This window comes from Engystomops pustulosus, chromosome 6 (assembly GCF_040894005.1).
Source record: "Engystomops pustulosus chromosome 6, aEngPut4.maternal, whole genome shotgun sequence".
NCBI classification, from domain to species: domain Eukaryota; kingdom Metazoa; phylum Chordata; class Amphibia; order Anura; family Leptodactylidae; genus Engystomops; species Engystomops pustulosus.
In genome coordinates, this window is record NC_092416.1 from 47,749,951 (window position 1) to 47,762,719 (window position 12,769).

Here is a 12,769-nt window from a genome sequence, read left to right on the forward strand (position 1 = left end):
TATTATTTGCATTGTTTAATAAGCAAAAAGTAAAAACACACAGTGAAATACAGCAGGAAATGAACAGATCTGGAATCTTTATTATTATTTTTAATCTTAACCCCCTATTCATAGCAATAGCAGATAACAATCTGATTAGTAAGGGTCCGACTACTAGGGTCCACGTGATTAAAAGAATGGACGGCCATCTTACAAGAGAAGGGGTCTGGGAGGTCACTAATGGAATGAGCAGCCAGATGATCATGGATCCTGCTACTACATTCAACACAATAGGAGCATCAGAAATTGCTGAGCACAAAAATCCGGCATCTCTATCACATAGAAATTGAATGGCAGAGCCAGAGAAACCTGACTACTGTGCTCAGCAATTTCTGAGACTCTCATAGTATTGATTTAGAGAGGGAGGAACCATGCTCAACCTGCTGCTCCATCACTTAGTAAGAATGGGTTATCGTGGTCAGTGGTGGTCTCAGCAGTCATACCCTAACCAATTGTTATACATTCAAACTAGGTACACAAGCTAACGGGGTTGTGACATAAATTAAAACTATCCCTTATTCATAGAATTGGTGATCTATCATTGTGGAAGGTCCTACAACCAAGACCCCCTTAATCTGCAGAACGAGGAACTGCAAATCCTCTTACATGTTTTATTGCAGTGGGACATTTGTCACCCCGAAAATCTGATAGATTGAAATCCATATGCTTAACTGTTTCAATGTTGGCTACCAAATTTGCTCAATTTTCCTGTAGATGAGCCTAACTTCCCATGTGGGCTTAAAGAGGACCTGTCACCCCATTTATCGGCACTAGGAACTGCTTACTAAAGTAAGCAGCTCCTAGTGCTTGAACAAACACCGCAGTGTTAGAGTGATAGCGTTACCGGAAACCTCTGGTAACGCTATCTAACACTGTGGCGGGGTATAGTGTAATTTTCGGACAGCTCGCAAAGCTGTCCGACGTATTCATGAGGGGGCGGGGTTGGGGCGTGACTAGGGGCGGTGACTGCCGCCTAGCGCGCAGCAGTCAATGCCGGCCTTTGGAGCGAGCGGGCGGTCCGGGGTAGAGGCAGCCCCCTCATGAAAACATCGGACAGCTTGCACTATACTATATTACACTATACCCCGCCGCAGTGTTTGATAGCGTTACCGGAGGTTTCCGGTAACGCTATCACTCTAACACTGCGGCGTTTGATCAAGCACTAGGAGCTACTTACTCTAGTAGGCAGCTCCTAGTGCCGATAAATGGGGTGACAGGTCCTCTTTAAACGCAAAAACTTTTAAAGGTGAAATATATAGACTCAAATAAACCATAGAAGCCAATCAAAACCTTCATGATCTGATAAAAACTGAAACAAGTGATCTGATTGGTCGCCACTATTTTAAATTATGAAACCATAAATGATAACAAATCCGATAATTAAGGATAAGTTGCTAAGACCCGTGGGAAATATAGTGGTTCCCAGGCTTCTTCACCAGATTCCAGTCCTGACCCATTGACTAATTGCCTGGCAATCCAGCATTGGCCCAATTTTTGCCCAGCGCCCGTTAACAAGACCTTCTATTTACAATTTCTCCTATATATACAGAGGATATACGACAGAACTCATCTCACATATACATACTAATTACTTTTGATCATGAAGCATATTACTCTTCTATTGAGTTTCCAGGCCATTGTTTGGATTCCTGACGACTTGGCAAAGATTTTCAATTACAAATTCATGAAAACTCATCTGACTGCTGCAGTCACCCAGAATTAATACATTTTGCAATGAACAGGGAAAAGCACCACTTAATGCTCGACCAAGCTTGAAGTGTCCCATTAAATTCAGTTTAACCCAATTTAGCATTAAATATAAAATAATGCACCGGAGATGACCACAATAAAGATATGACATAGATATACCACAAAATGTAGGGGGGGGGGGTAACGTTATTTCTTATGAGGCATGTACATGATACATAAAGATATAGACAGATATATAGAGAGTGTGTAGGGGATAGGTAGAGAGAGATATAGATATACGGTATATATAGACCTCTTCACATATGGTGAGCATTTAAGACCTGTTCACACATTGTGCGGTATTGCATGGGGTCTGCTGCTTTTGTGGTGCGGTGCTGGTGGGGACCAGCCTGCCAGTATGGGTGCAGGGGTGCAATTGGGTCTTAGTCCTTGCTGGTGCTGTGTTGCAGCAGCAGTGGACGCCATGTGATGCCAAACCTAATAGCGTAGGGACCACTAGAACGGGGTCACTGTGAAGCGGTTAGCGGCTTATACAATTTGCTCAAAATGTAACTAAGTTTGTTTTGTAAATGTAGCCTAGCGGCAATAGATCATTGTATGATGTGTGTTCTGTGTGTGGGTTACTGTATATATGAAATAAGGGATAGATAGAGTGAAAGATTTAGATAGAAAGTGTAGGGAATGGGTCAAGAGAGATATATAAATATATACTAGATAGAAGGATAGAGATAGATAGATAGATAGATAGATAGATAGATAGATAGATAGATAGATGATAGTATAGGTAGGGGATAGGATGTAGAGAAATATAGATAGATAGAGTGATAGGTCAACAGAGATATAAAAATATATACTAATATAAAAAGTAGATACTAATATATCCTAGATAGATAGACAGACGATAGATAGATAGATAGATAGATAGATAGATAGATAGATAGATAGATACTGTAGATAAGAAGATAGAGATAGATAGATAGATAGATAGATAGATAGATAGATAGATAGATAGATAGATACTGTAGATAAGAAGATAGATAGATAGATAGATAGATAGATAGATAGATAGATAGATAGATAGATAGATAGATAGATAGATAGATAGATAGATACTGTAGATAAGAAGATAGATAGATAGATAGATAGATAGATAGATAGATAGATAGATAGATAGATAGATAGATAGATAAAAGTAAAAAATAGGCTGCACTGAGAAGGGCGAGCACCCAAACTAAGCTTCTTAAAGTGGTGCAGCTGTGAACTTGATTAATGTATAGATAGATAGATAGATAGATAGATAGATAGATAGATAGATAGATAGAGATAAAAATAGTGTAATGCGAAAGGTAGAGAGATAGAACAGATATACATCAAATATTAGATACTATAGAGATACATATGAAATAGATGATAGAAAAAGGATAGATTTATACATAGGTAGGCAGAGTGTAGGGGATAGATAGATAGATAGATAGATAGATAGATAGATCTGCTTATGAATCAGCAACTCTGCATTCATAAGATTTAACAAAGTGTTCTTATCAACTCATAATATAATATACAGTAAGTTGCAGCGGCATGACCCATGTGTAAGAGGTCAGAGGGTCTTCAGTTTAAGAAGCTGAGTTATCCCATTTCAATAAACCTTCTACCATTGAGCATATTACTTTCTACTCCTCCTTGTGACTACGGTCAATAAGCTTTAAGTTTCATATTCAGTGACATCACATACCCAGGCATAGTGATGTCACTAATCTCAGCCTATTAGGTCCACAACATCTCTGGGTGCTCCAGACAACAGTACATAGAGTTGCAAAATACCCACAAAATTCATTTTACCAAGGAACAAGTTAAAGGGGCTCTCCAGGTTTTCCGGGATGGCGGGTTCATAACAAACAAAATGCCATAGATGTCCACTTGATGTAATCCGCTTTTGTGGGAAAATAATTGGGCTGCAGCAGCCCACACAAAACATGTTTTTTTTAGGACAACCCCTAATTAATAAGTTATTTCAACAATAGTTTGCTATAAATTCAATCCGAAATTCTTCACATCGTACAAACCAAACCACTATCATCCACAACAACCAATCAGAATTTCTACTACTATATTATTAAAAATGGAATCCAATTTCGTTTTAGCTGCTGTCAACAAAGCCCCTATTTTTTTATCATATATTACTCAAAAACTCACCATAATGTGAAGCCTTGAGAAAGCCACAATTCATTATTTTAGAATTCTATAAAAATCTTGGTCACTTACCCACATCAACACTATTTTCACAGAGAAAGACGAAGCTTGGATCATCTCCATTGACCGATGACAGAGCTGACGGTTTCTTGGACGCCACTTTCGGAGATGGTATTGCCATGGTGACTTCTAGTTTAATCCACTAGTATAATCCTCCAGTATATTCCACCAGTAAATCTTGTTCCAGATTCCAGATAGTTCTTTAGTAAAAATCCAAAGTTATGGAAACCAGATCCGTCCTGTGTAATGTGTATCTACAAGGTGTTCAGAAATCCGGTGCTTGGAATGTTTTTCTTCTCTCACATTCCCATGTCCTAGGCGGTCATCAAGAACCAGAGATCATCCCGCCTACACGTCCTGCTGTACAAATAATCAGGTGTGAGCCTGGAGAGAGGTGTGTCTGGATCATGCCCAGGACAGACAATTGTTCACAATATGCCTCCAGATGATTAAGGCGACACTAATTACTGTCTGTCCACCTCTCAGATCTATATCTTCACCCTGTCTAGGCAAAAAAGAAAAAAAAGTTTTCAGGAAGTCATTACAACCTCACAGACAACGAGTTGTAAAAAGAAACACTCCGTCTGTTCTAAGGATATTATAATGTTTCTATAATAAAGATTTGCAAATGTCTTGTACAAGACACTGTCATTAGAATTCTCCCAAAACATGACCAAATTATTCAGTTTAATGAGAATAAATATATTTTGCTCTTTACCCTTTGTGTCCTATACTTTTATGCTATAAAAAGTATATAAAAGGACATTTACAACTAGGATGAAAGACTGTATGGAAATGAGCCTGAGGGGCTCCAGGCTCCATTAACACCTATGGAGCCTGGAGCCCCTAAGGCTCATTTGCATATTTTCCTTTATCCTGGTGGTAGATCAACTATATCAATTATATCAATAAATCAATTTTTAAATTTATACTAATAAGAAGGGCTCTGGGTGATGTTACCTGTGCCCCCCTATGCCACAGATTCCGCAGGAGCATCTCCCCCCCCTACAGCATGCTGAAACTTTCCCTGCTGCAATAATATTATATCAGAAAGCGGAAGGTGGCATAGGAGAGCATAGGGGGAGACAGTGTAACAGCCAGTGAAGCTGCATCATGGTAATGCTTCATAGAGCCCTTCAGGCTCATTAGCATAAATGTACAAGTTGATTTTAGAAGAAGGGAGGCCATGGATAACATATATAAGAAGGTTACCACAGTCACAGATCACAGATCCCAAATACCAACATATTTATGAAGTTTATTTAGAAATACATGAGTGTGTTTCTTTATTCATTAAGTGAATTTAATGTTGTGAGTATATAATTGTGAGTTATGACTGCAAGCAGAACATGTCTGCAGGATCGTAACATGCAATTACATTTTATTGGAAGTGTTAAGGAGGAGCGCACTCTCCATCTCCACCGGACAAGATTGGTTTAGTTGAATGCGGCAGTGAGAATGTTCTTGTTAACTCTGATGGCCTTTATTTCTACATTGTTAATTATATGTTAGGCGGCAAAAGTCATGTCAGCAGATTTCACAAGAAGTGTGTGTTGAAACTGGGTAAAATTATCTTGTCAAAAAACATGGAGCTCAATGTGACCTAAAATATTAATGTTCTTCTTAGACGGTAGCCATCTAGTAAGAGGATCTGTCTGTAGAGAAGCTGCAGGGAAGTTAGACCACAAGTTTCCCTTATACAGTACAGTTCATCATTGGGTATTTTAGGACAGGGCTCAGTAAACTCTCGCCTTTCAGCTGTTGGTAAATGAAAACTTCTAGAATGTTCCACCATAGACATTTTTGGAAACGCGAGCTGCACAAGAAAATCCAAACCCACGTATTTTTTTAACAGCCCGTATCTCCAGTTCTATAGTTCACAGAACATGCATGTTGTGATCTGAAATATGAGATTCCTATCTTAAATATGACACCAAAACCTTGGGTGACATTTGTAACTATCTATCTTCTTAATGTTAGAACAAAAAAGTCACAGATTTTTGTGCCACCCTTTTTTGCGACTTTTTCACATTTGTACCACAACTCGTAGTGAACTGTAGCTGTTTAGACTACAGTTAGATGTATTCGCCAGCTGGGACTTTTTAAAAAGTTGCAAATGCTAGACAGCACTTACCTGACTTACTTCACCTCCTTGTCAGACAAAACTGCTGATTGCAATATAAGACCTTAAAGCTCACAGCGCATGTCAGAGCACATGAGAATTATGAGGTCTAAGGAACTGCCCGAGGAGCTTAGAGACAGAATTGTCCTTAAATGGAAGAAGTTTGAGATGATCAAGGCTACTTTTCATTCCAGTCTGGCTCCTAACATTAAGGGCTCATTCACACAGCAGTTTGGGGGGGGCGTACATGTGGCCGCATATACGTCCCCATAGACGCCGATGGCATCCCAGCGGCGGTATAGGGCTACACATGTGTGCCACCGATCCGCGCCGTGCACCGCAAAAAGATATAGCATGCTATGGAGGGAGGAGGGGTCACCTCCTCTCCAGTACACGTTGGTATGCCCGCACGGCGGGCATACCGTGTGTGAATGTACCCTAAATCCATTCATTACTGTAGCCTCCAGCACAGGAGATGACCCATTATCACTTAACCACCAGATCTGTTTTAGCAAGTTGGCAACATAGATAAGCAAATAAGGCTATGAATCCAAATCTCCATGCCCCAAATCCTGAATGGTAACAATGGCTCAAGATCAAGCTTGATATTACCACAAAATAAAAAATAGATGACATGTCAAGATAAGAATTGTGCTGACCCGTCCCAAAATGTTCTGGACTGTGCCAACAGTTTAGGATTGGGCTCACCCCCAACGGAAACACCCGTGATGATTCCTCGCACCAGTCGTTGGTGTTAACCTTTTAAATGCTGCTGACAAACTCAACTATGACGTCACAGGGAGCAACAATACTTGGTATAAGGGTAGCATGTATTTAAAGGGTTCACTATGTATTAGTGGATCTGATCCTTTAAATACTGCCAGCATTTAAACAGCTGGTAACGATTGCAGGTAGTCCCTGGTCGGTGTTCAGGTTTTGGTGTCCGAACCAAAACTTTTCTTCAGGGTTTGGCCGAACTTGGCAAACCCAAACCTATATGGGTCTGTTCTTCAGTATTCAACCAAAATTAGTTGGGATTCTCCACCTCTTACTTTATCTATAAATAGGGTATCATAAAAATCAGATCAGTGAGTTTTCAACATCCCAACCTTCTCAGCCCAGTGTTTAATTTAGTGGCCAGTGGCAGGAACTGCAGCTAAGATCCTATTTACTTTCAAGATGTAATGTTGGCATTTATCCCTTTAACTATGTTAAATTACAAAAGTACATAGTTCACAGAGGAATGTGCATGCATGTGTCTCCTCCACACAGATCATAGAGTGAGGCCCGGCAGCATTGGATTATAATATAGGTGGTAGCTTTCTAGGGGGCCCATGGCCAACCAAACCACCAAAGAAATTTTAGACATATGTTCCTGCTCTCAAAGGACACATGTACCCAAGAGCTATTTAGGACCTTCGCAGGTCCTCCAAAGGTCCTGAAAATCCATATTGAAAGCAGGCAGATGAGACGCATACTCCATTCCCCAAGACGCTTGATACTAGTACCATATGTAGAAAGTGAATAACAGACTAGTAGGGGCTATAATATTCATACAGCCCGGGGCCCAGGGCAGTCCTAATCCGCCCCTGAGGCCCATATTGGAGCTGGAGTGGCAAGCTGCTGAATTAAATTGGCTAAAGACTCTCATCTTTCCAAAGCTGTTGTACATCCCAGAGAACAAAATAATTAGGTGGTTGGGTTAACTGCTGTCAGGAAAGACCTTGGAGGTCCCATAAACATAGCTGTCCGAAACCCTTGAAATTGGCGATATAAATCTAATGGGAATTCTCCGCTGAAATCGGTTAGGATTTTCGCTGAACATCTGAATGTTGGCCGATCCAAGTGCAAAGTAATAAACTGAACCTGACCAGGGCACTCTGTAATGAGCCAGATGCATAAAAGGGTTATGGATATTGTGGATAAATTAACCAAAAAGATAAAACACAAAAAAATATTAATAAATATTATATATAAAGTACTGTATATATAATAGTAATACATGTGCCATAGAGAGCTTCTGTACTTACTCTGCATACTTCATTCCGAGGAGAGGAAATCACCACAAGTCTTCGCTTGCCCTGACACACATCACCTAACTGAACAAAGAAAACGTTCTTGTGGGATCCTGTAAGTACCAGGTCATGACGTCTGTACAGAAATCATCCAGGCACAATGAGAGGTTTCCGTGATGATGAAATTAGGCAGTTTGTCATCTATTGAATAGGAATGCACACCTTTATACTAAGACAGGTAGATTCTCAATCACTTTCTTATATACACATTGTGATATTTTTGGCAATTATGTCTCCTACAAAGTGGGCTGAACATGTAATACTCTCTGCTCCCCATCCGACGCTGTCCTTTATCTGATAAAGTCCTTATCTCTGGGCCCTGATTCAGTTCTGTGTCCCCACATGCAAGTCCTGCTACCACATTCCTGTCCTAGATCCACATTCCAGTCTTGTCTCAACACCCTTGTCCTGCTACCTACTGCTGCAGCAAAAACCATAGCTCTTATAAAATTAAGGGGGTGGTGAGGGTCGAGTGACCCTAATGCCTGGGAACCTAAGGGAACCTTAAGATGTCTCTTCAACACATGCATACATTCATTTTAGAAAAGGGCTCATACAAATTTTGCATTGGGCCCAGACGGCTCTAGTTCTTCCTACGCCAAAGAGTCTGCACCAAACTGATACAACTATCTGAACTTTGAAGAGTGAACAGTTTTATTATATTACTAACAATGAGATGAGTTTTTCGAGGTGGTGTAGGTTTTGATAGTGCCTTGGATGCAGTGGTGTAACTAGAAGCTGATGGGCCCCAGTGCAAAGTCTGTGCCAGGCCCCCGACTATGATGTATGGTTTATAGTTAGAGTCTTCTCATATGGGAAAGTGACACCATAAGGGCCCCCTAAACCTCTTAGGCCTGGGTGCGACCGCAACCTCTGCACCCCCGAAAGTTACGCCCCTGCTTGGATGACTGCTTTAGGTCAAGGCTTTTAAGGGTGCGAATATCTTTTACAAACTTCTGAAATGTCATAATTAATCCTAAAGATGAACGAGTCTATAGCATTAATTTTGTTAAAGCTTCGCTGAATTTTTCAAAAGATTTAGTTCGGGCCCAGATCTATTCAGTCGGAACTACCGTTGCTCCACTTGTCCTGGAAATATAGTATTTAACCTCCTCTTGTTCTGTAAAACACAGAATGTTCGTAAAAACCTCCTATGTGGCTTCGTACTAAATGGATGAACCAATGAATAGATTCACTAAGTTAATTCCTAATTACATAATACCATCAGGAAAAAAAAATTATAAACATTCCCTAAAATATATTGCCTGTTAATTTCTTTTTAGAAATTAGCACCACGAGGACCCCTGAGTTCTGGCACTTGTAGTTATAGGTTCCCTTTCAGCCAGGATCCAGATTACAGCTGCAATGTAGATATGGCTATGTGCAGTCTCCAGAGGAGAGCCCCATTTTTATTTTGATAAGGTAGCTACATCCTGGCCCTGCTCTTAGTAGTTGCCTAAAATGATATATATCTCCAAAATAACACAACTTTTGTAAATCCATTCCATTAGCACAGCCCACTCATTTACTTTGATCTCTCAATAACACAATGGTTAATTGTAAAACTCATTAATAACCTTTCAACGACTCCATGGGCATCCCAGTCCTCAGCAGGTAAACCGAGCAGAGGCAGAGATCATGTCTCCGGGACAAGTTGACAGGTTTGGATATTTAATATTTTATCTTCCTTCCCGAGTACATATCAACACAGCAAACAGCTGTCTATTCCAGTCCAGGGGTAATTCGGCTGCACCCTCAAGAATAGAATTAACATCCTTTCTTCATTTATTATTAAAGGCTATGTTTACAGCTCGCCATTAAAATTTATTGTAGGGGCAGGTACGTTCCCAGATCGATACGTAGAACAGATAGTTTGCAATACTTCAGAGACATAATATTGCATTAGTAGCAAGGAGCTGTCATGTCTAATTGGGTCAAGTTATACCACAAGGTAAATATTCCAATAAGGATTTAAAGAAGAGTGTAATATATACAAAAAATGATTACTGTGTAATACAAGAACAGCTAAAGCTGTGACTTCTGTCGTGTTACATCAGATAATTCCTGATCAGCATGTAATGCAGGGTCTGGGAACAGACTGATACAATGTGCTCTAGGACTAAACCCTTTTCCTAGCTGTCCTTGCCTATTAACCGTCCCAACCTAGGTGGTGGATAGACAACTAGGAGATCCCTCCCTGCACCAGAGCACAGAACGCAGAAATGAAAACATGATAAAACAAATACAGAAAAATGGTCATAAGAGCTGGGACACAACAAAGATGGCAAACTCAGTACAGAATCACAAGACAAAAGGGTTGTCTGAATACAGACAGAAGGTCAGGATACCAGAATACAGAGACAAGGGAAAACACTATGACTAAATACCAGGCGCTTACTGTAATATATGACTATAGTAAGCAGAGAACTTAATGTGAGCAGGGAATTGATGTGATGCCAGAGACCAGGCCCAAGGAATGATTGTAGCAGAGCTCTGACATCTAGTACACTAATTTGCATAATTTTTAAAGCCTTTTTTCTTAAAAACAAGTGCATAGGAGGCTTAAAGAAGAGTCGATTCTGCCAGAGGGGACACACACCAGTTGAATTTGGACATAAGTCGGAACAGGTATATTATGTAAGTGTAACTCCTGAGAAATCATGTTTTGTGTCACAGTGACAATAGGATTTTCCTCATTATGGGATATCGTAGGAACACAAATTAACAATAAAGCTTCATTGCAGACCCATTTTATAATGCTTACGTTGACCATTGCTACCTGGGCCTAAAGATCAGTAAATTACCAACATCCAAAGAGCTTCACCAGAGGTTACTTTGGGTAGGGAGGTCCGTTTGTAACTAGGGGTTGTCTGTAAGTCGGGTTGTTATTAAGTCAGGGACTGCCTGTATCTGCCTATGTCTGGGAATAGATAGTTTATAATTTTAAAGGAGTATGGAATGAGAAAACTTGCACTCTGGTCATTATGTAACTTTACATCTTCTATATCGAACTCTCTGTAGTCTCTATATTTAATGTGTTCTTGTCTTAAAGCTTCTGGGTGGAGACTTAGCTGCTTTGACTCCCCCCTATCCTCTGCATAGAGCCCCTACCCTATGCATAGAGCTCTGCGGTCCCCTACTTAAAAACACCGACTTACAGACGACCCCGAATAAACGGCCCTCTGGATGTTGGTAATTTACTGTACTTTAGCCTTAGGTTACTATAAACAGCTATAATCATTATCAAAGGTGTCTGCAATTAAGCTTTATTAATTAACATTTTTAAAATTCTAAAATTCTAAAATATACAGTTTTGACTTACATTCAAATTAAACTTAAGAACAAACCTGTATACAGTAAAGTAAGTAAAGAATTGCATTTTGCTCTGCTGTATTACACCGTTTCTTGCATTCATTTGTAATTTTGTAGTATGCAAACTTTGTTGAAAAGTTAGTGAATATTAAAAGGGGTATTCTCATTATATTTATGATATATCCACAGGATATGATAGATGTGGGTCTCACTTCTGTCTCATAGTATCATAGTGGATACAGCTGAAAATGATGCTAGACCATCAAGTCCCCCTTCCCATAGCTGAGAATAAACAAAATATTTGCCGAGCATGCACTGCCACTTTTTGTACGGTCTATGGGAGTGCCCAAAAAAGCCTATATTCTTGTCGCTCCCATAGACTTGAATGGAGAGTAGGAATAAACTCTCGGCTGCAGTTAGAGGATCCAAATTTTCTAGATAGGTGCTGTTCCCAAAGGTGGATCTCACATTTATCATGTATTTATGACATATCGGGGCACATTTACTTACCTGGTCCCTGCGTGACCCCCGAGGTGCGTTGTCCTCCGGAATGCCCATCTGCCGTGATTCGTGCACCCGATTTCCTGCATGTGTCGCTTCCCCGATCACGTCCGCCGGAGTTCACCATCTTCCTCCCGGTGTATGTAAGTGCATTGGATGCAACACAAATAGTTTTGTTAAATCCTGTGCGTTGTCCGAATCCGTCCATCGACCCGCCCCCGATTTGTGTTGCATGAAAGCTGGCGCAATTGCGACACAATCCAATCGCGTGTAACGCAATCCCTGGCGTGATCCCCGAAAACGTCGAAAAAACCCAACGGAAATGCGGACCTTAGTAAATAAGCCCCATCGTGTGGTTATGTTGTAAATATTAAACATGATAACACACCTTCAAAGGCTGACCATGTAATGTATGATAGTGCCAATTCCAGCAGACCTGGAGACCAGGCTGTGGAAAGGGTTAACCGCCCGAAAAGAGGCGGGGATTACCAGAGAAAACTGCTCAATAGAGAGTCCTTTTGGATCTTTTCGTTGGACACTAGGGTACCTAAAGGACTTAATGCAAGGCAGGACATTATCTTGAGTTATTAATGTACAATATACCTATGTCCCTTCTTGATGCATCCTCCTGTTGCCTCCATATGTTGCATCATCTGTTACGCAACTGATGTTCTTCGCTACAGGCGTGTGTAGTAACAACATGTTATATTCTACACAGTGTTTGTATTCTTTTTTTGACATTGTTTTTGCTCTAACCATA

The 12,769-nt window shown here is 40.4% G+C and overlaps 1 protein-coding gene across 3 annotated transcripts in view; it reads right to left on the reverse strand.

Moving 5' to 3' along the window:
- PLCH2 (phospholipase C eta 2) overlaps positions 1-12,769 on the reverse strand; it is a 483,181-nt gene that overhangs the window by 432,495 nt on the left and 37,917 nt on the right. For 2 of the 3 annotated variants that reach the window (XM_072155961.1, XM_072155951.1), the window contains exon 2: positions 4,012-4,504. In XM_072155961.1, the coding sequence (XP_072012062.1) occupies positions 4,012-4,120 (109 nt within the window). In that variant the 5' untranslated portion in view covers positions 4,121-4,504. The remainder of the gene's footprint in view (positions 1-4,011; positions 4,505-12,769) is intronic. The other variant, XM_072155952.1, reaches the window with a different exon arrangement.